This window comes from Neoarius graeffei, chromosome 7 (genome assembly GCF_027579695.1).
Source record: "Neoarius graeffei isolate fNeoGra1 chromosome 7, fNeoGra1.pri, whole genome shotgun sequence".
Taxonomy (NCBI): domain Eukaryota; kingdom Metazoa; phylum Chordata; class Actinopteri; order Siluriformes; family Ariidae; genus Neoarius; species Neoarius graeffei.
The window spans coordinates 8,141,402-8,167,281 of NC_083575.1; the positions used below are offsets into that span (position 1 = coordinate 8,141,402).

The 25,880-nt window shown below is 41.7% G+C and overlaps 1 protein-coding gene across 1 annotated transcript in view; it reads right to left on the reverse strand.

Moving 5' to 3' along the window:
- The window catches only part of sh2d4ba (SH2 domain containing 4Ba), a 36,595-nt gene extending 11,078 nt beyond the window's left edge, over positions 1-25,517 (reverse strand). The window contains exons 1-7 of the mRNA XM_060924589.1: positions 25,379-25,517; positions 24,771-24,797; positions 20,378-20,401; positions 18,428-18,584; positions 18,043-18,190; positions 15,940-16,078; positions 8,060-8,354 (exon numbers count right to left, since the gene is read on the reverse strand). Of these exons, the coding sequence (XP_060780572.1) occupies positions 8,060-8,354; positions 15,940-16,078; positions 18,043-18,190; positions 18,428-18,584; positions 20,378-20,401; positions 24,771-24,797; positions 25,379-25,517 (929 nt within the window). The remainder of the gene's footprint in view (positions 1-8,059; positions 8,355-15,939; positions 16,079-18,042; positions 18,191-18,427; positions 18,585-20,377; positions 20,402-24,770; positions 24,798-25,378) is intronic.
- Positions 25,518-25,880: the final 363 nt, after the last annotated feature.

A 25,880-nucleotide genomic window follows, 5' to 3' on the forward strand; every position in this document is an offset into this window, starting at 1 on the left:
TGCAAAGTGTGACAGATATTTTACCAAAGTTTAATATAAAAATAGGAGAATTACATTGATCTCGCTCCTGAATTTACCTGTGATATGCACTTTAAGTCGAGGGACTGCCCTCTGAATGGAAAAGTGTGATGTCATTGTTTTATTCGTATTTAATCATAAATTGCTCATACAGGTACTGTATTTAGAGAAGAAATTCGGTATTTATGAAAATCTTGTCAGTTCAAGAAAAAAAAAAAAAAAACGTGAGTGTCCTACTTGTGCTCCTGAGGGTGTGGAACTTTACACATAAGAAGAAAACACATTGATTGACTTCAAATCATATAATTTAAATAGATTACTGCACTTTTATATCTGGAATCCAGCCACTGGGGGTGCATAAGCGTACTCTTGGTGCCGGACCCAAGCCCGGATAAATTGGAGAGGGTTGCATCAGGACGGGCATCCGGAGTAAAACTGTACCAAATCTAACATGCAGAATGAAGAGAGAAATACCAGACGGGATCGGTCGGGGCCTGGGTTAACAACGACCGCCTCTGTTACTGTTGGTCAACAGCGTGCCGGTAGAAAGTGTGCTATTGTTGAGCCAAAACGGAGAAGGAGAAAGAGAAGAGGGAGGCGTATTAGGAGAGAGTGTGAAAGATGGAAGGGACGGAGCTTAGAATTGAGGGTAGGAACACTGAATGTGGGAACATTGACTGGCAGAGTGAGAGAGTTAGCAGGTATGATGGAAAGAAGGAAGTTGGACATTGTGTGTGCGGGAGACAAGGTGGAAAGGAAGCAAGGCCAAGAACATTGGAGATGGATGCAAGTTGTTTTATTATGGAGTCGATGGAAAGAGAAATGGTATTGGTATTGTTTTGAGGGGAGAGTTGGTCAACAGTGTGATTGATGTGAAGAGGGTGTCAGATAGAGTGCTAGGCATGAAGTTGGAGATTCAAGGAGTGGTAATCAATGTTGTGTGCGCATACACCCCACAGGTTGGATGTGAGAATGAAGAGAAAGAGTCTTTCTGGGAAAAGATGGATGAAGTGGTAAAGTATACTGAGGGAGGAGCGCGTGCTGATAGGAGCAGATTTCAATGGACATGTTGGTGAGGGAAACAGAGGAGATGAGGATGTGATGGGCAGATATGGTGTGAGAGAGAAATGTGGAAGGGCAAATGGTGGTTGATTTTTCAAAGAGGGCAAATTTGGCAATAGTCAATACATACTTCGAGAAGAAAGAGCAGCACAGGGTGACGTTTAAGAGCGGAGGAAGAACCACACAGGTGGACTACATACTCTGCAGAAGGGGTAACCTGAAGGAGATTGGAGACTGTAAAGTGATGGCAGGGGAGAGTGTAGCTAAACAACATCAAGTGGTCGTGTGCAGGATGAGCTTGAAAGTGAAAAAGAGAAAGCGTGAAATAGTGGAGCCAAAGATTCAGTGGCGGAAACTAAAAGAGGTTGAACATCAGAAGGAGTTTAGGGAAGAAATGAGACAAGCATTGAGTGGTCATGGAAGTGTGCCAGAAGATTGGAATACTACTGCTGGACTAGTAAGAGAGGCAGCAAGGAAGGTGCTAGGGTGGTCATCGGGAAGGAAGAAGGAAGATAAGGAGACATGGTGGTGGAACAAAGAAGTGCAGGAAATTATAAAAGAGAAGAGCCTAGCAAAGAAGAATTGGGACGATCAGAGAGACGAGGAAAGCAGGTGGTTATACAGAGAGATGAGACAGAAGGCAAAAAGAGTGGTAGCGAAGGTGAAAGCAGATGCATACCAGGAGTTGTACGCAAGACTGGAGACTAAAGAAGGAGAGAGAGACCTGTACAGACTACAACCCCGATTCCAAAAAAAGTTGGGACAAAGCACAAATTGTCAATAAAAACGGAATGCAATGATGTGGAAGTTTCAAAATTCCATATTTTATTCAGAATAGAACATAGATGACATATCAAATGTTTAAACTGAGAAAATGTATCATTTAAAGAGAAAAATTAGGTGATTAAGTTTCATGACAACAAATCTCAAAAAAGTTGGGACAAGGCCATGTTTCCCACTGTGAGACATCCCCTTTTCTCTTTACAACAGTCTGTAAACGTCTGGGGACTGAGGAGACAAGTTGCTCAAGTTTAGGGATAGGAATGTTAACCCATTCTTGTCTAATGTAGGATTCTAGTTGCTCAACTGTCTTAGGTCTTTTTTGTCGCATCTTCTGTTTTATGATGCGCCAAATGTTTTCTATTGGTGAAAGGTCTGGACTGCAGGCTGGCCAGTTCAGTACCCGGACCCTTCTTCTACGCAGCCATGATGCTGTAATTGATGCAGTATGTGGTTTGGCATTATCATGTTGGAAAATGCAAGGTCTTCCCTGAAAGAGACGTCGTCTGGATGGGAGCATATGTTGCTCTAGAACCTGGATATACCTTTCAGCATTGATGGTGTCTTTCCAGATGTGTAAGCTGCCCATGCCACACGCACTAATGCAACCCCATACCATCAGAGATGCAGGCTTCTGAACTGAGCGCTGATAACAACTTGGGTCGTCCTTCTCCTCTTTAGTCCGAATGACACGGCGTCCTTGATTTCCATAAAGAACTTCATATTTTGATTCATCTGACGACAGAACAGTTTTCCACTTTGCCACAGTCCATTTTAAATGAGCCTTGGCCCAGAGAAGACGTCTGCGCTTCTGGATCATGTTTAGATACGGCTTCTTCTTTGAACTATAGAGTTTTAGCTGGCAACAGCGGATGGCACGGTGAATTGTGTTCACAGATAATGTTCTCTGGAAATATTCCTGAGCCCATTTTGTGATTTCCAATACAGAAGCATGCCTGTATGTGATGCAGTGCCGTCTCAGGGCCCGAAGATCATGGGCACCCAGTATGGTTTTCCGGCCTTGACCCTTACGCACAGAGATTCTTCCAGATTCTCTGAATCTTTTGATGATATTATGCACTGTAGATGATATGTTCAAACTCTTTGCAATTTTACACTGTCGAACTCCTTTCTGATATTGCTCCACTATTTGTCGGCACAGAATTAGGGGGATTGGTGATCCTCATCCCATCTTTACTTCTGAGAGCCACTGCCACTCCAAGATGCTCTTTTTATACCCAGTCATGTTAATGACCTATTGCCAATTGACCTAATGAGTTGCAATTTGGTCCTCCAGCTGTTCCTTTTTTGTACCTTTAACTTTTCCAGCCTCTTATTGCCCCTGTCCCAACTTTTTTGAGATGCGTTGCTGTCATGAAATTTCAAATGAGCCAATATTTGGCATGAAATTTCAAAATGTCTCACTTTCGACATTTGACATGTAGTGCTGTCAAAGTTAACGCGATAATAACGCATTAACGCGATCTCAATTTAACGCGATTAAAAAAAATAGTGCTGTTAACGTAAATTCTAATTTGGCCCTGCGAGTCACCCGTAGTTCCTGTTGAGGCTTGTCGCGCGCTGCTTCAATAAGAGTACGTGTGAGTGATGGAGAAAGGCACAGACATATAAACATCCTCAGCGCCATATTGGATGGGGCAAAGTGGAGATTCTTCAACCGCCTCTGGTATAGCGTCTAGACAGTAGCCGAGAATAAAGATGCCTCATTCATGTGCTGCGTTTAACTGTACCAACAGGTTTACCGTCCAAAGGAGATCACATGGGATTACCTTTCACAGGTGAGACTGGAAAAATACTTTTCAATACTGTTCCTTCAGTCTTCAGTTTCCCAGCTCATCTCCACCGGGGAGGTGTAGAGTTATAAGCAGTGAGAATTAGATAATACAGTGCCACACTATGATGAACGTTTTTGAACGTATGATGAATGTTTTTATTTTTGTTATCTGTTTTTTTCTTCTTTTATGGCAAATACTTCTCTTCAAAAGAAACTAATGAAGAGTAAAATAAAACACTTTATTTTCACAGTGATATGCACTTTATTTTTCATCCCTTGGTTTTCTCATCTAATATGGAAGTTATGGATGTCAGTGGCTGTGACAAGACGTGTTATGCTCTGCAATTAAAAAAAAAAAAATTGGTACAAAGCAAGCCCATTCACTATGCTGATAAGAGAATTACAATGGTTTTTCATGTGACAAAAATGTGCGATTAAATTGCAATTAATCGCGAGTTAACTATGACAGTCGCGACATTAATCGCGATTAAATATTTTAATCGCTTGACAGCACTATTGATATGTTGTCCATGTTCTATTGTGAATACAATATCAGTTTGAGATTTGTAAATTGGGCGGCACGGTGGTGTAGTGGTTAGCGCTGTCGCCTCACAGCAAGAAGGTCCTGGGTTCGAGCCCGGAGGCCAGCGAGGGCCTTCCTGTGTGGAGTTTGCATGTTCTCCCCGTGTCCGCGTGGGTTTCCTCCGGGTGCTCCGGTTTCCCCCACAGTCCAAAGACATGCAGGTTAGGTTAACTGGTGACTCTAAATTGACCGTAGATGTGAATGTGAGTGTGAATGGTTGTCTGTGTCTATGTGTCAGCCCTGTGATGACCTGGCGACTTGTCCAGGGTGTACCCCGCCTTTCGCCCGTAGTCAGCTGGGATAGGCTCCAGCTTGCCTGCGACCCTGTAGAAGGATAAAGCGGCTAGAGATAATGAAATGAGATGAGATGAGATTTGTAAATTATTGCATTCCGTTTTTATTTACAATTTGTACTTTGTCCCAACTTTTTTGGAATCGGGGTTGTAGTTAGGCAGAGAAACAAGGAAGCGAGAGATGTACAGCAGGTAAGAGTGATGAAAGATGCAAATAGAAATGTGCTGACAAACAAAGACTGTGTATTAAGAAGGTGGAAAGAGTACTTTCAGGATTTATTAAATGAGGAGAGTCCAAGAGAGAAAAGGTCAGATTCGTTGGAGACAGCAAATCAGGAAGTAGAGTTGGTTAGTAAGGATGAGGTGAGGGCAGCCATGAAAAGAATGAAGACTGGGAAAGCAGTTGGACCAGATGGTATCTGGATTGAGGCTTGGAGATGTTTGGGTGAGATGGCTGTGGAGTTCCTAACGAGATTGTTTAATAAGATCCTAGAAAATGAGAAAATGCCAAATGAAGGGAGAAAGAGTGTGCTAGTCCCAATATACAAGAATAAGGGAGATGTACAGAGCTGTAGTTATTACAGAGGAATAAAATTGATGAGCCACACCATGAAGCTATGGGAAAGGGTATTGGAGGCGAGATTGAGAAGAGCGGTAGCAATCTGTGAACAGCAGTACGGGTTTATGCCAAGGAAGAGCACGTCGGATGCAATTTTTGCTTTTAGAATGTTAATAGAGAAGTACAGAGAAGGCCAGAGAAAGCTACATTGTGTGTTTGTAGACCTGGAGAAGGCATACGATAGAGTGCCGAAAGATAAGTTATGGTATTGTATGAGAAAGAGTGGAGTGAATGAGAAGTATATTAGAGTGGTGCAAGACATGTACAGTATGAGAACAGTGAAACAGCAGTGAGGTGTGCAGTTGGAACGACTGAATGATTCAAGGTGAAGGTGGGACTCCATCAAGGATCTGCTTTGAGTCCTTTTTTGTTCGCCATAGTGATGGATAGCTTGACGGATGAAGTGAGGCAAGAGTCACCATGGAACATGATGTTTGCGGATGATAGTGATATGTGGTGAAAGTAGAAAGGAGGTTGAGTTGGGTTTGGAGAGATGGAGGTATGCATTGGAACGAAGAGGAATGAAGGCGAGCAGTAGCAAAACAGAATACATGTGCATCAATGAAAATGGGGATGAGAGTGTAGTGAAGATGCAAGGAGTAGACGTAAAGAAAGTTGGTGAATTCAAGTACTTGGGGTCAACTGTGCAGGAAAATGGGGGCTGCAATAGTGAGGTGAGAAAGAGAGTGCAGGCAGGGTGGAGCAGTTGGAGAAGGATTTTGGGAGTCATTTGTGATTGGAAAGTCCCAGCAAAAGTGAAAGGCAAGATGTACAAGTCAGTAGTGAGACCAGCTGTGATGTATGGATTGGAGACCATACCCTTAACGAAGAGACAGGAGGCAAAGTTGGAGGTGGCGGAGTTGAGGATGTTAAGGTTTGCAATGGGAGTGACAAGGTTGGACAGGATAAGGAATGAGCACATCAGAGGGACAGCACATGTGGAGAGCTTGGGAATGAAGCTAAGAGAGATGAGACTGAGATGGTATGGGCACATCCTGAGAAGAGATGCAGAGCATGTTGGAATGGAGAATGCTGAGGATGGAGCTGCCAGGCAAACAAAAACGAGGAAGGCCAAAGAGGAGATACATGGATGTGGTGAGAGAGGACATGAAAGTGGCAGGTGTGGTAGAGAAGGATGCGGAAGACAGGGAGCAATGGAGATGAAAGATCCGCTGTGGCGACCCCTAATCGGGAGTAGCCAAAAGAAGAAGAAGACTGTACTTTTATATCTGGAACATTCCATCCAGTTTCAAGGTAGACTGCCTTTCAGATTTTTCAAGTGTAGGTCATAAAAAGAATTTTCCCTGAGACCCAATTATTTTTTGTTTAGTGGACCGAAAGCTACTGAATTCGAATCACAGAATTCCAATTTTATTAGTTTTTTTTAAAAATAGAACAATTAATGAATTTAGAACCACGTGGCCCTAAATTCTCTGCTATTTTTCCCTGCTTCACCATGATGCAATACAAGATACTACGTCATGCATCATGTGGTGGGCTTTCCCCATTCACACAAGGCACTGTGGGATACAAATTTGATACAGGAGTGAACAATGGAGGACACAAGTGTGAGAATGAAACATGAAAGACCAACTACAGTAATGGAAAGTGAGAGGTTATGTTGCGAAGGAAAGGAAATGCAGGACCAATCTAATAAATATTGGCGGTCAGCGAGCACCTCGGTGTGATCAGCTGTTCGTTTAGCGACAGAATGATAGAACTGTCAGTGCACGGTCCAAGGTAAACCTGTAGATGGCAGTAATGCGACACAATGCCAGCTGCCGTAAAACCCAAAAGATGAAGATGAAGGGGAAATCTGTGCATGTGCACATGGACTTCCTCTGTCTGCTTGACTGTGTGAAGCAAGGGATTTCATGCACATTATTTGCTCAGGAATCCCTTCAAATGAAATAACTTCCCAGCCACAGAATGGCCTTTTTTTTTTTTTTTTTAGATATTACAGAAATAAACATACATCACAATGACCAAATTTCAGAGGGAACTAAATTTCACTGAGTTTATGAAATCGAAAGGCCGTCTACTTTTAAATGGCTTGTTTTTATTACAATTACACGCCATTATCCAAACCTGGTCATTTCATATTGTTTACATTAAATAAAGAATATATATAAAAAAAAATGAGCCAATACACACCTAAATTAATAAATTAATATGAATAAAGATCATTGTAAAATAAATATTTTTATTGCCATAAAACTGTGTCAAAATAAAATTTGCTTCTGCTTTTTAGGCTTTATCCTTACCCTGATTGTTCATTTTGTGCTTCCAGCTGCCTGTACACATGACCTTTTATGGAGTTTTGTGGGCGTCACCCCATTCAAATGAGCTGTGTCTATGAGTACAAAGTAAATCAGCAAACTTTTTGTAAATCTAGTGGAACATTTTACTTTGGCTTACATTAACAGTTTACGAAAATAAATGAAGTTCAATAAACAGATTACGAATATTTTCTGAGTTAGAAATAATAATAAAAAAAATCATAATTGTTATGGCAAAGTGCTCTGTGAGGAGACATATTTTGAACATTTATGTTTATGGAAGGAGTCTCCAGGAACAGTCAAACAAAGCTGTAGCATGAGAAAGTCTTCAAGGCAGAACAGAAGAGTTTATGCCTAGTGGTTTTTCGGAAATATTACAAGTTTTTATTTTTATTATTACTTTTTTTTTTGTCTTATTAACAGCTTGGTATCGTCCAGCTCTCCTGATACTTGATTACTAACCAGAACCTTTTGCAATTATGTTTTTTTTTTTAATCCCGATGATGGAAAGTTATCAGTGGTTAACCTTACCATGAGAGGCAGAGTTAGCGGGTTTAGATTAACCATTAGATTCAATTCATGAATACCATTTCCAAAAAAAGTAATTTGCATGGTTTAAAGTAAACTCACCTATCAACGAGTGGCTGTGTTGGAGTGCTGCTGGATCTGCGGCTCTGCCTTCGGCGGTACAGTGGAGGATCTGCAGGCTGGAGGCTGGGCCGAGGACGTTCTTTCCCACAAGGTGGGACTTTATCCAGTGGTTTGTCCGATGGCTTGATTCTGATTGCACTGTGTCTCCTGCTTACAGGTATATGCTGCTTGAAATGGCCTTTTTCCATTGCTCGGATGGACTGGCGCTTATATTCATCCCTCGCCCAGCGTGCTCTCATCATCATCTCCTCATCTGCTGCCTTGGACCGCTGCACTGAAGGAGATTCATGTGCATTGAAAGATTTCATAGTACTGAATAATCGAGGGAGAAAAGTAGAAAGAGTGATACAGGCACTGGCTCGAGAAATATTTAAGAAAAGTCTAGGTATGCTGCCCTCAGTATATGTGCTGTGATACACCTTGGCAGTTAGACAAACTCCTTCCTGACATCACGACTCTGGAGACAGTTGTCCATTATCCACAGGTTTAATGACGTAAGAAAGAGTAAAACTAAAGCACACAAAAGGCATAATGAGTAAGTAAAACTAAAACACACAAAAGGGATAATGAGTACAAATGAAACGCTCTCTTTTATGCTTACACATTCACACAATGTAAATATACTGACTTTTAAATGAACTAAATTCCTTTTTCTTTTTAACCGCTACCTTTTATATATTTATGGCTTATTTATCAATTATGTTCATGTAAACCACTGTATTTTAATGTATTTTAACATATCCACTATTTACTCATATTTATTGTATTTATTCTCTCATATGAACTTTAACAACAGTCCTAGCTAAGTAGACACAGTAACTGTAACAACTCGAGAGACTTTCTTCATAAAACTTCCCAAACTCAAAATTGTCACAAAAACATCTACAATCATCAATAACAATGAAACAAATCAATACACACCAACGATGCTATCAAAGGGCATAAGATGCAGGCAGATTCAAAAGGATTGGAAAAATGACAAACAATGGCTTTGAGCCCTGCCCTTCTTTTTACTTCCTGGTTTAAGTCACCTGACATGTTGCAGGTAATTTCCTATTCCAAATAAAATATACAAAACGCTGATTTAACAATTGTAACAAAACACTCCCCGCCTGGCATGAATACAGGCCACTAAATAAATCCTAGACAGTCTATTTCACTGGGCCTCTGGGGGGGAAGAGAAGTACTATCTCACAAACAGGCCTAAGAAAGAGTTTGGTAACCCCTGTCCTTGTGACCTTGACCTCAACCTTTCTCACCTTCCCGTCTTCGCTAGGAAAGGTCTGTGTTACCAGTCCAAGAGGCCATTCATTTCTTGGTACTTGACTGTCTTTGAGGAGAACAACACTTCCTGGATTGATGTTTGGATGAGTGAACTGCCACTTCTTGCGTGCTTGTAGTGTTGGGAGGTATTGCTTTCGCCACCTGTCCCAGAAGGTGTTGGACAGGTGCTGGACCTGCCGCCACTGGTGCTTGTAGAGGTCTGAAACTCCAAACTCTCTGGTAGGAGCAGAAAGGATGTTTACTTTTTGAGTGAGAAGAGCAGCTGGAGTGAGTATAAATGGGTCTTTAGAGTCAGTTGTCACAGGAACAAGAGGCCTGCCATTGATAATGGCTGCCACTTCTGCCATGAAAGTCACCAGCACCTCATGGGTAAGTTTGTCCTTCAGCTGAAGGAACATGGAATACAAAATTCTCCTTGCAAGACCAATCATTCTTTCCCATGTACCGCCAAAATGGGAAGCGTGCGGAGGGTTAAAGGTCCAAGAACAACCTTGGCCTGACAGGTAAGTTTTCACAGTTATGTCGTCAATATTTGAGGGTACCTTCAACTCCTTGCAGGCACCAACAAAGTTGGTGCCATGGTCTGAGCGGATGTGTTTGACTGGACCGCGCACAGCAAGAAAGCGCCTTCGCGCGTTGATGAAGCTGGATGTGTCAAGGGATTCTATGACTTCAATATGAACTGCTCTTACGCTCATACACGTAAAGATTACAGCCCACCGTTTACTGTGTGAAAGGCCTCCTCTTGTTCTACGTGAAGAGACGCTCCAAGGGCCAAACACATCAAGCCCGACATTTGTAAAGGGAGCTTCTGTCGAGAGACGATCTGCTGGAAGACTGGCCATCTTTTGAATTGTAAGTGGGGCTCTAAGCCTTCTACAGGTTACACACTGGTGAATGATGCTGCTCACTTTTCTCTTGCCACCAATTATCCAAAGGCCAGCTGTACGGACAGCCCCTTCTGTAAACAGACGGCCTTGATGATGGATCTGTTCATGGTGGTGTTTGATGAGTAAGGTTGCAACCTGATGTTTGCCAGGAATAATCACTGGAGTCTTTTCACTCTGACTAAAGTTTGCATTGTGGAGGCGGCCTCCGACTCTCAGAAGGCAGTGTGCGTCAATGAAAGGATCCAGATTTTTGAGAGGACTACTTCTAGGGATCTGCTCATGCTTTTGGATACCTTTAACCTCAACTGTAGACTTCCTCCTGTACTGCTCGAATAATGATGTGCGACGCTTGATCAGACTCCTCAACAGTGCATCCTGTTTTGCAATGATGCCAGCCCTTACAAGGACTGTCCTTTTTCAAGTTCGTGTTGAAAAGACGGGCTATGTGAATGAGGCGAGTTATAGCCCGAGTTAGAGACTTCCAGGATGAAAACTTTGAGAATCTTTGAGACCCAAGTTGCTTGGATGTTGTTGTAGTACTCAAAGTGGACACCAGAGGGCGAATGTCTGAGTCTGAACCCGGGTCTACAAGCTCGTAGGTGCTCTCCGAGGCACTTGTCTCCAGTGTGTACAGAAATTTGGGTCCACTCAGCCAGTTTGTGTCGTTCAAATGGTCTGCAGTGACAGATCGTGTAGGATGGTCTGCAGGGTTCTGCTCTGTTGACACGTAGCGCCATTGATCTGGGTGAGAGGACCTTCGGATACGTAATACCCGGTTACTTACATATACATAAAACCGCCTGGTTTCATTCAAGATATAACCAAGGACTACCTTGCTGTCTGAGTGGAAGGTTGTAGCATCAAGCTGAAGGTCTAGTTCTGCCGAGGTTAAGTCTGCTAACTCCACTCCAAGCACTGCTGCACAAAGTTCCAGTCTTGGAATTGTTTGCTCAGGATGAGGGGTCAGCTTGGCTTTGCCCATTACAAATCCCACATGGTTATTTCTAGCAGAGTCAGTTACTTTTAGATATGCCACAGTGGCAATAGCTTTTGTGGATGCATCAGAAAAAACACACAATTCCCTTCTGATAGCTGCTGAGGGTGAAGTTGTAGTGTAAGCTCTGGGAATAGAAAGCTGAGACAGTTCTTTCAAAGAAGCTCTCCAGGACGTCCATGCTTCCGCCATTTCTTGGGGCAAGGGCGAGTCCCAGTCACCGTTCTCAGTAGCGAGTTCTCTCAAAATGGCCTTGCCTTGTATTGTGACTGGCACTACAAAACCTAGAGGATCGTAAAGGCTGTTAATTGTAGACAAGACACCCTGTCGAGTATAGGGTTTTATCTCATCAGAGACGCTGAAGTGGAAGCAGTCGGTCTGGAGGTCCCAGTTGATTCCAAGACTACGCTGCATTGGCAGTGTGTCTGCATGGAAATCAAGGTCTTTAAGATCTTTTGCACGATCTTCAGCTGGAAAGGCCTCCATGACCTCCTTGTTGTTTGCTGCAATCTTGTGCAGTCTTAGATTTGATTTAGAGAGAACATCCTGTGTCCTTTTCAGCAGGTTGACTGCAGCTTCGACTGTGGGCAGGGACTTTAACCCATCGTCTACATAGAAGTCACGCATCACAAAATATTGAACATCAGGGTCAACGTGTAGCTCACTGACCTGAACAGACTGGTGCAGTCCATGAATAGCCACTGCGGGTGAGGGACTGTTTCCAAAGACCGTCATTCTGTACTCCACAATGTCTTTGGAGGGGTCATTGTCTTGGAACCATAGAAAACGTAGGAAGTTCCTATCATTTTCCCTTACTGAAAAACAATAGAACATCTGTTCTATGTCTGCGGTAAAGGCGATTGCTTCCTTTCTAAAGCGCATCAGTACACCGAGCAGCGTGTTGTTCAGATCAGGCCCAGTCAACAGCACGTCGTTGAGCGACACACCATTGTACTGGGCACTGGAATCGAAGACCACTTGTATTTGTTTTGGTTTTCTTGGATGGCACACTCCAAATATTGGCAAGTACCACTGTTCTTCGTCCTCACTGAGGGGAGGGGCTAACTCAGCGTGACCATTCTTGAACATCCTGTCCATGAAAATGAGAAAGTGGTCTCTCATTTCAGGCTTCCTTTCAAAGTTGCGCCTGAGCGACCTGAGACGGTCCAATGCCTTTTGCCTGTTATTGGGGAGCCGTTGACGTGGGCATTTAAAGGGAAGTGGAGCTACCCAACCGTTATTTGCATTTTTTGTTAGCCCTTCTTTCATTATTTTCATGAAGATGATGTCTTGGATAGACGGAGCTACATTGCTGTCGTCTTTGGTCTGCTTGAAAATGTTATGTCCAAGGCTGTCGACATCACAGTTTGATATCTCCTCAGAATGTATTAGGAGATGGTTTTGACCTGGGTGTCACTGTATTTTTCCTTCACACGGAACACGTCAGGACACGGGTCAAAGAGGGATGGACGTCCCTGTTCTGAGGTGTTCGTGTAGAAGGCGCTGATTGTCGGCGGTTTATGAACGCTACCTAAACATACATTACCCACGATGACCCATCCCAGGTCCAACTTCTGAGCATAGGGTAGGTTGTGTGGGCCATTTATCTGTTTGCGCACCTTATGTACTCTGATAATATCCCGACCTAAAAGGAGCATAATTGGGGCCTGTTGGTCGATATCTGGGATGAGGTGTGCAACTGACTTTAGGTGTGTATGATGAAAAGCAGCATTGGGAGTTGGAATCTCATCTCTGTTATTTGGAATGTCGTCACATTCTATGAGGCTGGGCAGTGGGATGCTTACAGTCCCATCCAGAGATTCCACGATGTATCCACTGGCCCTTCTTCCTGTCGCTTTCTTTACTCCAGCACATGTTTTTAATGAATAAGGAGCACTTGGACTTTGGTCATTGAAGACTTTAAAGAACTGTGAGCGAGCTAGTGATCTGTTGCTCTGTTCATCTAAAATCACATACATCTTCACTGCATTGTCAGCATGGCCAGCTGGAAACACTTTTACAAGAGATAGCTTAGAGCAGAAGCGATCCATCACATCTCCACCGCAGACGTCCGTGCATTTGATGGTGACGTGAGGTTGTGGAGAGGTATCCTCCTCCCCGCCATGCTCTGGAGCCGTGTCCGTGCCCTTAACCCAGGGTGCGGGTCCAGGGTGAAGCGCTGTGTGATGCTTTTCACGTTTGCATTCATAACATTGGACATTAAATGTGCAGTTCTTTGCAATGTGTGTTGACGAAGCACAACATTTGAAGCAGACATTATTTTCTTTCAAGAATGTCTTACGATCTTCGATGGGCTTTTCTCTGAAAGCACGGCATTTGCGTAGTGGGTGGGTTTTTTTTATGTATTGGACACAGTTTGTCACAGTCATCTAATTTCTTTGAAGGCTCTCTAGGATCAGAGTTGGCTTTGGGGAATATCTCTGTTTTGTGAACAGAGACTTCTCGCTGTCTGTTTGGCTTCCAAACTGCTTTTTCTGTCCTGGGAGATATGTCTGAGTGAAGAACAAAGAAACTTGGGTCATTTCTGACACTTGCTTCATGGCAAACAAAGTCTACAAAGCAGGTAAAGGGGGGATATGAAACACAATGTTGCCGCTTGTAGGATATCCCAACTGACGCCCACCTTTCCTGCAGACTGAAGGGGAGCTTCTGTACAATTGGGTTGACGCCTCTTGCTGTATCGAGGAAAGAGAGGCCAGGTAGGTCTCCTTCGGCCTTGGCTGACTCTAGTTCCATTAAAAGATCACTCAACTTTGTTAGTTTAGAATAATCTCGGTTTGTTATTTTTGGAAAGGCATCGATACGTTTGAACAGAGCATCTTCTATCACTTCTGCAGAGCCATAAAATTGTTCAAGTCTGTCCCATATCATAGCCAATCCTGCTGCTGGATGATTGATGTGTATTGCTCTTATGTGTTCGATGTGTTCTGCTGACTCTTTGCCAAGCCACTTAAACAGAAGATCCATCTCTTTGCTTGGCGTCAAGTTTAAACCTCTGGTTGCGTTCTGAAAAGAACGTTTCCAGGCTCTATAGTTCTGAGGTTTGTCGTTGAATTGAGGTAGGCCTGTTGCTACAAGCTCACGACGAGCAAAGTACCTCACAAAGTCACTAATGTTGGAGTCGTCATTATTGGTGTTTGAAGATGTGGGATAGGATTTAAGAGCAGGACGACCTTTGTCGTTTTGAAGTCCAAGACCGTACTCAGGAATGGCATTGTGGTTGTCAAACCAAACATTGCGTGTCCTATCGACTTTATCTTCATAGATGTGAGGCTGCTGTGAGGTGAGAGGAGTTAGTTGAGAAGCCGCACTGTAGTCATATATATTAGGGGAAGCAGCGTTGGCTTGAGCCTGATGGAATAAGCTGGCTTCCGATTTAATAGTTGAAGCTGGAGTTTTGTAGCTAGGGCTTGGCTCTCTTCTTGTTACAACACCCTCGTCTAGTAGCCGAGCGTCTGTGTTTTGTGATTTGGCTTGGTCAAGAACATATTGTTGTGTGCGTTGTGCAGCTTCCATAGGACTAAAGTCCAAATTTAACATGAAACTATGTCTTTCACTGTTTGCATCTACTGCAGCTTCAAGGGCTTCTGCCTCAGCTACAGCAGCAGCTGTTTCTTTTTTATAATTGAGCATCTCTATTGAGGCTTCTAGCTTAGCTTTTTCTAGCTTTAGGTTCATTTCCTCTTCGGTGTAGAATAGGCGTGCCTTTGCTGCCTCTGCTCTCGCCTTGGATGCAGCAGAACGTGTAGCGTGGGACCGCGTCTTTAATGAAGTTGCTTTCTCGGACATGGCGTTGTCTGGTGACGTACGTCTGTTTAGACACTGCTGTGATGGTCATCCACTGGCTGCGTGTGATGATGTTAGTAGCATTTGTCAGTTTGCTGCGTTATCTTGCCCGTTAGAAAGCCGTTGTTTTACTATGCTGCCCTCAGTATATGTGCTGTGATACACCTTGGCAGTTAGACAAACTCCTTCCTGACATCACGACTCTGGAGACAGTTGTCCATTATCCACAGGTTTAATGACGTAAGAAAGAGTAAAACTAAAGCACACAAAAGGCATAATGAGTAAGTAAAACTAAAACACACAAAAGGGATAATGAGTACAAATGAAACGCTCTCTTTTATGCTTACACATTCACACAATGCGAATATACTGACTTTTAAATGAACTAAATTACTTTTTTTTTTAACCGCTACCTTTTATATATTTATGGCTTATTTATCAATTATGTTCATGTAAACCACTGTATTTTAATGTATTTTAACATATCCACTATTTACTCATATTTATTGTATTTATTCTCTCATATGAACTTTAACAACAGTCCTAGCTAAGTAGACACAGTAACTGTAACAACTCGAGAGACTTTCTTCATAAAACTTCCCAAACTCAAAATTGTCACAAAAACATCATCTACAAATCATCAATAACAATGAAACAAATCAATACACACCAACGATGCTATCAAAGGGCATAAGATGCAGGCAGATTCAAAAGGATTGGAAAAATGACAAACGGTTTAAGTCACCTGACATGTTGCAGGTAATTTCCTATTCCAAAATAAAATATACAAAACGCTGATTTAACAATTGTAACAAAACACTAGGTTTAAACAAAAGAAGAAGGGAAAACTGAAAAAAAAGGAGATTTTGCGAGAAGATACTCACGTTGTTCTTCCCAGTCCTTGTCATCATGTTCACTTTGTTTTTGCTCCTGCTGGAGCGACATGTACAGCTCTTTCACTCGCTTCTCCTCAGCACACCGAACCTCCTCCTCTCCCTTCTGCTTCTCTTCTTCCTCACGTTTCTGTGTGCGAGATGAAGCTTATTCTTATTTTAACACATCCATGTTTCCAGAATGTGTTCGCATACAAAGGTAAACTTGTTTGAGAAAGCTAATCATGTATTAATGCTCACAAACAGCGCTGCTAAATACACAATGCATGGTTCATCATCAACATTTAACTGGAAATTATCTGGCTGGATAATTACATAAATGAAGCCTCGGGGCATAATTTAGTTTTGTAGACTTTATGATGCACATAATGAGAGGGAAAAGAAACTCAACATGGTTTAAGTTCACACGCTGACAGATGGAGCGAATAATACTGTCGTAATTAAGGGATGATAATAAGTGATGATTGATAGCTGTAATGGCGTATTTTCAAATTTCCAAATTGGTTAAATAGCCATTCAATTGGACTTGATTATCACGCTTCTTTGACTGGCTATCCAAGAAATTTTTTATTGTATCTTTTTTGGTTGAGATGGGTTGATAAGCAGGCAGGTGAGTTTGGCAGGCAAGCGGGTGAATATGGCGGGCAGGTAGGAGCAGGACAAACAAATAGTAGAAACTGGAGGACTCCAATAATCCAAACAAAGATAAAGACATCTAATTAAGTCAAAAATAACCTGTATAGCCTGTCAAGAACCTTTTTGCTGCTCAAGTCTTCAACTCCTTTGTTCAAGTAGACTGAGGTCAAAGGTTAGTGGCAGCCATCTTATCCTTAAGGCCTACCAAAGGGCTATCAAACTAAAAAGTCCTCAGGCAAAATAAAAGACCCAACATATCAACTCATAATCTGTACTCCTATAGTTCATATTGAATCTAATTTAAGTTTAAACACAAAATGGCTCCCTTTCTGTGTGGAGTTTGCATGTTCTCCCCGTGTCCGCGTGGGTTTCCTCCGGGTGCTCTGGTTTCCCCCACAGTCCAAAGACATGCAGGTTAGGTTAACTGGTGACTCTAAATTGAGCGTAGGTGTGAATGTGAGTGTGAATGTTTGTCTGTGTCTATGTGTCAGCCCTGTGATGACCTGGCGACTTGTCCAGGGTGTACCCCGCCTTTCGCCCGTAGTCAGCTGGGATAGGCTCCAGCTTGCCTGCGACCCTGTAGAAGGATAAAGTGGCTAGAGATAATGAGATGAGATGAGATCTAATTACTGAGCCCTCAATCACTGATGGACATCAAGAACTCAGTGGAGATCCATAAAGTACGTGATGATTACATTGCCTGCCCTTGCTCCTAAGCAAATTTTCTAATCTTCCTTATTTTTCTCAGATTGAAGTTGGCAAAGATAAAACAAAACTCTGAAGCTGCGGATAAAAAAAAAACAAAAAAACACATGACTTGAACCAGATTAGAGCGGAGTTAAGTGTGCATAGTGAGGAGCTATTTTTCACTGTAATTCTTCAGTGTTATTTAGATCTCAAACATAATTACAGACAAACGACAGAAACAAATACAAAACAAAATACTAGGTTGTGCTGGATCAAGTGCCATTTTATAATCTAGTGAATAAAGAAGGCAGAAGCCATATTATTCTTTCATTCTGCATTTTCAGTGTTTAACATGATAAATACTACAAGGATGATGCTCGCCGTATCCTTAACTTCTATTAGATGTTTATTTACTTCATCATAGAAGCCTTTTTTAATGTTTAAGTTCTTGCTTTTATGTTACACTGTATTACATTTGACAGAAAAGAAAAAACTACTTCTTTATTCGGTCCACATTTTCTATCTCAAGTAAAGGCAAGTGCTTGCATTTAAAGGCTACTGAGATTTCCCATCTGAAAGATTTTTGTGAACAAACAGAAACCAAACAAAATACCAGCTTATCCTGAGTGTCCATTTTTTCCGACCAGAAACCACTAAGCTGAGAAGCAAAAAGTTCAGAGTTGGAAGATACCCAAGATATTCTCAGATTTCATGAATGCAGGATTTGTCCTGCTCTGATAAAAACATAAAAAAAAACCCTTTGCCCTTTACCTTTAGCTCCTCCTGTATGCGCTCTTCTTCCTGTTTGGCTGCCTTCCTGTCCTCAGCTTCCTCCTTCCACTTCCCAGCTATGAGACGTGTCTTCTCTTTAGCGATGGCATCCTTGAATTTCTGCTTGATCTCGGCTTCTTTCTTTTGCCTGAGAGAAAAACAAATATGCTGCCGATGTTATGCGAAAACAACCGTATGATGAAATGTATACAGATTAAAGATAATCTTTTTTGTAAATATTCCAACCTTACAAGAGTGGGAGTTGATGCTTAATTGATCATAGTGATACAGTAAATGCTCCTAAACTGACATTCTGCCAATTTAGAAGCCACTCCCTAGATCGATTCCCTCCATATGCTGCTGTTCACTCTCCACAGATACTCACCACAGCTCTTGAGCCTCTAGTTGAGCTTGCCTGCGTGCTTTCTCCTCCATCAGCTCTTTGATAATCTGCTCATAAGATCTATCTCCAGGAGCTTCACCCATGACCCACACCCACACCTCACCATCAATGCCACGGAGCCACTGAATGTGCTTTCTCTCTCCTGGGGACAACGTCACACATGAATGATGACTTGACAGCAGCTTAGTGATTTGTACTTTTTACAGCAGTCCAAGACGTGCAATTTTACAGGAAATTCTCAAAGACATCAAGTGAGCAAAGGGAAGAATTACAGTATGGTTCAAAAGTCTTGCACCACTACCTGGAAACTGGGGCTTAACTATTTTTCCCAAGAATCTCACTCTTCACTTACAGTATATAGCAAGTCACTGGTTCATTAAAAAAATGAAAGGATTATTGTTTATTCCTCAATTCATCTTAACCACTTTATCCTGGTCAAGGTGGATCCCAGGAACACTTGAGATAAGGCAGGAATACACCCTGGATGAAATGCCAGATTATCACAGGGTACCAGGCAGTCACACCCAGGGGGCAATTTACTGTAGTGTAGACAATCCACGTACAGGCATACAGTTAGGTCGATAAATATTTGGACAGAGACAATATTTTTCTAATTTTGGTTCTGTACATTACCACAATGAATTTTGAACAAAACAATTCAGATGCAGGTGAAGTTCAGACTTTCAGCTTTAATTCAGTGGGTTGAACAACATGATTGCATAAAAATGTGAGGAACTAAAGCATTTTTTAAACACAATCCCTTCATTTCAGGGGCTCAAAAGTAATTGGACAAATTAAATAATTGTAAATAAAATGTTCATTTCTAATACTTAGTTGAAAACCCTTTGTTGGCAATGACTGCCTGAAGTCTTGAACTCATGGACATCACCAGACGCTGTGTTTCCTCCTTTTTAATGCTCTGCCAGGCCTTTACTGCAGCAGTTTTCAGTTGCTGTTTGTTTGTGGGCCTTTCTGTCTGAAGTTTAGTCTTTAACAAGTGAAATGCTGCTCAATTGGGTTGAAATCAGGTGACTGACTTGGCCATTCAAGAATATTCCACTTCTTTGCTTTAATAAACTCCTGGGTTGCTTTGGCTTTATGTTTTGGGTCATTGTCCATCTGTATTATGAAATGCCGACCAATCAGTTTGGCTGCATTTGGCTGGATTTGAGCACACAGTACGTCTCTGAATACCTCAGAATTCATCCGGCTGCTTCTGTCCTGTGTCACATCATCAATAAACACTAGTGACCCAGTGCCACTGGCAGCCATGCATGCCCAAGCCATCACACTGCCTCCGCCGTGTTTTACAGATGATGTGGTATGCTTTGGATCATGAGCTGTACCATGCCTTCACCATACTTTTTTCTTGCCATCATTCTGGTAGAGGTTGATCTTGGTTTCATCTGTCCAAAGAATGTTCTTCCAGAACTGTGCTGGCTTTTTTAGATGTTTTTTAGCAAAGTTCAATCTAGCCTTTTTATTCTTGAGGCTTATGAGTGGCTTGCACCGTGTAGTGAACCCTCTGTATTTACTTTCACACAGTCTTCTCTTTATGTTAGATTTGGATATTGATACGCCTACCTCCTGGAGAGTGTTGTTCACTTGGTTGGCTGTTGTGAAGGGGTTTCTCTTCACCATGGAAATTATTCTGCGATCATCTACCACTGTTGTCTTCTGTGGGTGTCCAGGTCTTTTTACATTGATGAGTTCACCAAGGCAAGGCAAGTTTATTTATATAGCACATTTCATACACAGTGGCAGTTCAATGTGCTTTACAGAAGTAAAAGCAGAACAGTAAACAAAAGAAAATAAAATTACATAAAATAATTGGGGAAGAAAAATAATAAGAATTAAACAATAGTAGAAATAAAATAATAAAATGAAATAAAGTTAATCAGCCTCGAGATTAATTATTATTATGGGTTTAACTCAAAGCGCGCTCTTCCCGTGGCTCTTCCACGAGGATCACCAAAAATCGTCCCGCAGACAAAATCTACGAGGATCACAAATATCACATAAAGCGCGCTCTTCCCGTGGCTCTTCCACGAGGATCACCAAAAATCGTCCCACAGACACAATCTACGAGGATCACCAAATAAAATCGTCCCGCAGACAAAATCTACGAGGATCACAGTAACAAAGAATTAAAGTAAAAGTAAAATCATTAAAATCCAAGATTAAAAATAAATTAAAATAAAGTAAAATCATTAAAATCAAAATTAAAAGAAATTATGTTAAAGGAAATTAATTACTTAGGTAAAAATTAATCAAGTGAAAGCATCTGAAAACAGCTTTGTCTTGAGCCTGGATTTAAAACTAACAACAGTAGGAGCATTTTTGATATCATCTGGAAGTTGGTTCCAAAGCTTAGCAGCATAGCAACTAAAGGCTGCTTCACCACAATTCGTTTTGACAGCTGGTATTACTAGCAAGTTTTTCTCTTGTGATCTTAGAGACCTAGTTGGTGCATATAATTGAAACATATCCAGTAGGTAGCTGGGTCCCATCCCATTTAATGTTTTAAATAGAAGAAGTAGTGCTTTAAAGTCAATTCTATAGCTCACTGGGAGCCAGTGCAGAGACCTTAGGATTGGAGTGATATGGACGACCCTTTTTGTTCTTGTAAGAACCCTTGCTGCTGCATTTTGGATTAGTTGAAGCTCTTTGATGGTCTTTTTTGGAAGACCTGTGAAAAGGCTATTGCAGTAATCAACCCTACTGGAGATGAAAGCATGAACAAGTTTTTCTAGATCATGTTTTGACATGAGACCCCTGAGTTTAGAAATGTTTTTTAGGTGATAGAATGCAGACTTTTTTACCACTTTCATATGACTGTTGAAGTTAAGTTCGCTGTCAATAAGGACACCAAGGTTTTTGACAGTATCCTTTGCTTTAAGCCCCTTAGTTTCAAGAACAGTGGCAATCCTAAGCCTTTCCTCCTTTTTGCCAAATATAATTGCTTCAGTTTTATCTGCGTTCAGCTGAAGAAAATTGTGAGACATCCATTTGTTAATTTGGTCAGTGCATCTATGAAGAGACTCGAGGGGCATAGTCATTAGGTGACATAGCTAAGTAAAGCTGAGTTTCATCTGCATAGCTATGGAAGTTTATTGAGTTATTCTTAATAATTTGTCCAAGTGGGAGCATATAAAAGGTTGAATAGTAATGGTCCCAGGATTGAGCCCTGGGGAACCCCACAGTTCAAGGACACTGGTGATGAACTGTGGCCTCCAATGGCCACATAAAAAAAATCTTTGTTGTAGGTAAGATTTTAACCAGTTGATTACTATACCAGTAAATCCAACCCAATGCTCCAGTCGATGTAACAGTATGGACTGATCTACCGTGTCAAATGCAGCACTTAAGTCTAAAAGCACCAAGACTGATGTTTTACCAGCATCAGAATTAAGACGTAGGTCATTCATGACTTTAGTAAGAGCTGTTTCAGTGCTATGATTGGCACGAAAACCTGACTGAAACTTATCAAAACATCCGTTTAATGTCAGGAAGGCAGTTAGTTGATTAAAAACAATTTTTTCAATTATTTTACCAACGAATGGCAAATTGGATATGGGCCTGTAGTTGTTGAGTACTGAGACATCCAGGTTATTCTTTTTCAGTAGGGGTTTTACAACCGCTTTTTTCAGAGATGAGGGAAACATGCCAGTTCGTAAGGAGGTGTTGATAATCTGAAGTACCTCGTCTGATATTAGGTGAAGAACAGATTTGAAAAAGACTGTAGGTAAAATGTCCAGTTCAGATGTGGAGGAGCTGAGACTTTGTACTGTTTTTCTCAGAGTCTCAACATCAATTAAACTAAATGTTGACATTGTATTACGACCCCCTCTCTCGTTATCCAATGGTTCCAGATTTTGAAGTGTTTGCACCTGTGTGGCTATATTCATACGTATTTTTTCAATCTTTCCTTTGAAAAAAGATGCAAAGTCGTTGCATGTATTAACTGAGAGAAATTCAGAAGGCATTTGTTTTGATGGGTTTGTTAGCTTTTCAACTGTAGAAAATAGCACACGGGTATTGTTGATATTCCGATTAATAATGTCAGCAAAAAAAGACTGTCTTGCTTTAGAAATTTCTAAGTTGTATTTACATAACATCCCTTTGTAGATTTGATAATGAATCTGCAGTTTAGATTTACGCCATTTTCTTTCAGACTTTCTACATTCCCTCTTTAACATTTTAACTGCTGGATTTAGTTTCCAGGGTGCTTTTCCTTTGTCTATGACTCTTTTGGTTTTAAAAGGAGCAATTGCATCCATAATATGATTCATTCTTGAATTAAAAATTTCCATTAGATCATCTGCACAATCTGAAGATTGACATGGGAGTTCTGAGAGTGCCTGCTCAAAAAGAGCTGCTGTGCCATTGGTAATTACCCTCTTTTTTACAGTCACAGACTTGTTTTGAAAGTGAGGGGAAATAGAAACATCAAAGAAAACACAGAAATGATCAGATATACCCAGGTCCATGACACTAGTAGATACATTAAGACCCTTAGTGATGACAAGGTCGAGGGTGTGGCCATGGGAGTGTGTTGGCCCTTGTACATGTTGTGTTAGGTTGAAGGCATCAATCAGTGTAAGAAATTCATTTGCATACGTGTTATCTAGATTATCAACATGGAAGTTAAAATCCCCAGAAATAATAAGATTGTCAAACTCTAAACAAATATTTGACAACAGTTCCCCAAACTCCTCTAGGAACAGTGGTGCAGAAAGTCTTGGTGGTCTGTAAATAGTCAACACTAATATGTTAGAAGAACATTTTAGGATTGCACTTAGGTATTCAAAAGATGTAAAATCACCAAGAGTTGTCTGTTTGTACTGAAAACATGCCTTGTATATATTTGCTATTCCTCCTCCCCGTTTATTGGCTCTTCCAACACTCATGAAATCAAAGAGTGGGGGAGTTGCTTCAATAAGAGTAATAGAGCTGCTTGATTGTTCAAGCCAAGTTTCAGTAAGAAGCATAAAATCCAGTTTGTGTGTACCGATGAAGTCTCATCTCATCTCATTATCTCTAGCCGCTTTATCCTTCTACAGGGTCGCAGGCAAGCTGGAGCCTATCCCAGCTGACTACGGGCGAAAGGCGGGGTACACCCTGGACAAGTCGCCAGGTCATCACAGGGCTGACACATAGACACAGACAACCACTCACACTCACACCTACGGTCAATTTAGAGTCACCAGTTAACCTAACCTGCATGTCTTTGGACTGTGGGGGAAACCGGAGCACCCGGAGGAAACCCACGCGGACACGGGGAGAACATGCAAACTCCACACAGAAAGGCCCTCGCCGGCCCCGGGGCTCGAACCCAGGACCTTCTTTCTGTGAGGCGACAGCGCTAACCACTACACCACCGTGCCACCCACCGATGAAGTCATTAATTAAAAAAGGCTTATTAAGTGATCTTACATTCTGAAGAGCTAGTTTTACAGTGAATGTGGGGATAATTTCCACAGAAGCGTTCTGTGGTTGTTTTGGAACTGGAAAGAGATTTGACGAGTTTACCCCATTGATAGGATGAATAAGAACACCTCTCCTTCTTGTTAGCACAGGAATAGAAAAGTACGTCGTGGGTCCCAGCTTATTTTCAAAACTACCATCTGGACCCAGATTATATCAGTTCGTTCCAACATGAAGGTCTTCACTGCTGCTGGTGAACTGTAGCTGTGCACATGGTCCTTGAGTCTTATCTGTAATCACAGGGGGAGGTGGTGCCCTCTGTTTCTTGGGGGCTGTGGCAGTTGGATATATCATTAGAGATTTTGGGGTACACAAGGCCTGACCATGAGACAGCTCTGTGTACGGTACTTGATTTGAGTGTCCTCTTGGGCTTGCCAAAGACACTCGGCTTAAAGACAATAGTCTCTCCATTTTCTCAGGAAAACGCAGTCTGGGGGGTGAAGGAGATACAGAGGGGCTTGGGGTTACATACACTGCTGTTGTTGGTGATTGCCTATTGCCAGTGCTTTCTTTCTTTCTCAGGATGTACCAAACTGTAGATTTTGCCACTCCTAATATTGTAGCAATTTCTCGGATGGGGTTTTTCTGTTTTCGCAGCTTAAGGATGGCTTGTTTCACCTGCATGGAGAGCTCCTTTGACCGCATGTTTTCTTCACAGCAAAATCTTCCAAATGCAAGCACCACACCTCAAATCAACTCCAGGCCTTTTATCTGCTTAATTGAGAATGACATAACGAAGGAATTTCCCACACCTGCCCATGAAATAGCCTTTGAGTCAACTGTCCAATTACTTTTGGTCCCTTTAAAAATAGGGTGGCACATGTTAAGGAGCTGAAACTCCTAAACCCTTCATCCAATTTTAATGTGGATACCCTCAAATGAAAGCTGAAAGTCTGGACTTTATGTCCATGTCCATTATATAACTATAACCTGAATATGTTTCAGTAAACAGGTAAAAAAACAAAATTTCTGTCAGTGTCCAAATATATATGGACCTAACTGTATTTATGGAGGTGTGAGGTAACAGTACAAGTATACTTTGCAAATCAGGTTTCAGCAGCGGATGCAGACTTTTAGATCTAACAATCTTAAAAATGGATTGCTCAAGGGTTCATAGTTTCCTAAAATGGTTTGTTGGAATGCTTTCTAAACAGCAAACACTGCAATGGAGGATCCTACATCGCACCTTTAATGGTTGCCCCAGAGGGACAAGCCATCAGACGCTTAAAGGTTCTATATTTAACCTGTGCTAGTGACCACCACAGCAAACTGGCACCTGAAGATCATCTCATTTCTGGGAAACAATAAAAATCACCTAAATATCATTAAAAAATCATCTGGCTCATTGTGTCCTTCATCTCTTTCAATTGGGAACATTAAAGAAATTAAGGAGAAGAATGTTCTCACCTTTCTTCAGTGATGGAGCCGAGTTCTTCTCTGAACTTTCTTCTCGAGCCTCGTGCTCCATCCAGCGTCGGACCTGCTCTTGCCGGATCTCGTAGAAGAGGATCTGCTTTTGTTCCTCGTTCAGCTCGGCCAGCAGTTCTGGCTCCACGTACATGTTGTGGAGGATCCTTTGCATCATCATGACTTTTGACCTCCGGGACTAGTCAGCCAGGAGGAGACAAAAATAGACAAAGAGAGAATGTTAAAAATACCAATGATGTTGAAAATAATTCACTCCTCGAGGATAGCTGATTCAATGGCTTGGTCCAGTATAGTGATTCTAGAAATAAAAAACTTGGGGCTGTGTTGTTATTGGAAAACAATCAATGGAAGGTTGATTTGATGAAGCAGAGTTACTATTCCCACCCTGAATTTGACTATTTACTGATAACCATATGCCTGAAAGTACTTGACTCCCCTACGACCACAGCAGGTTCTCATCAATGACAATTTTTACGAATTAAAGAACATGTCATGGATAGTGGTCACTCAGCAGGTTATG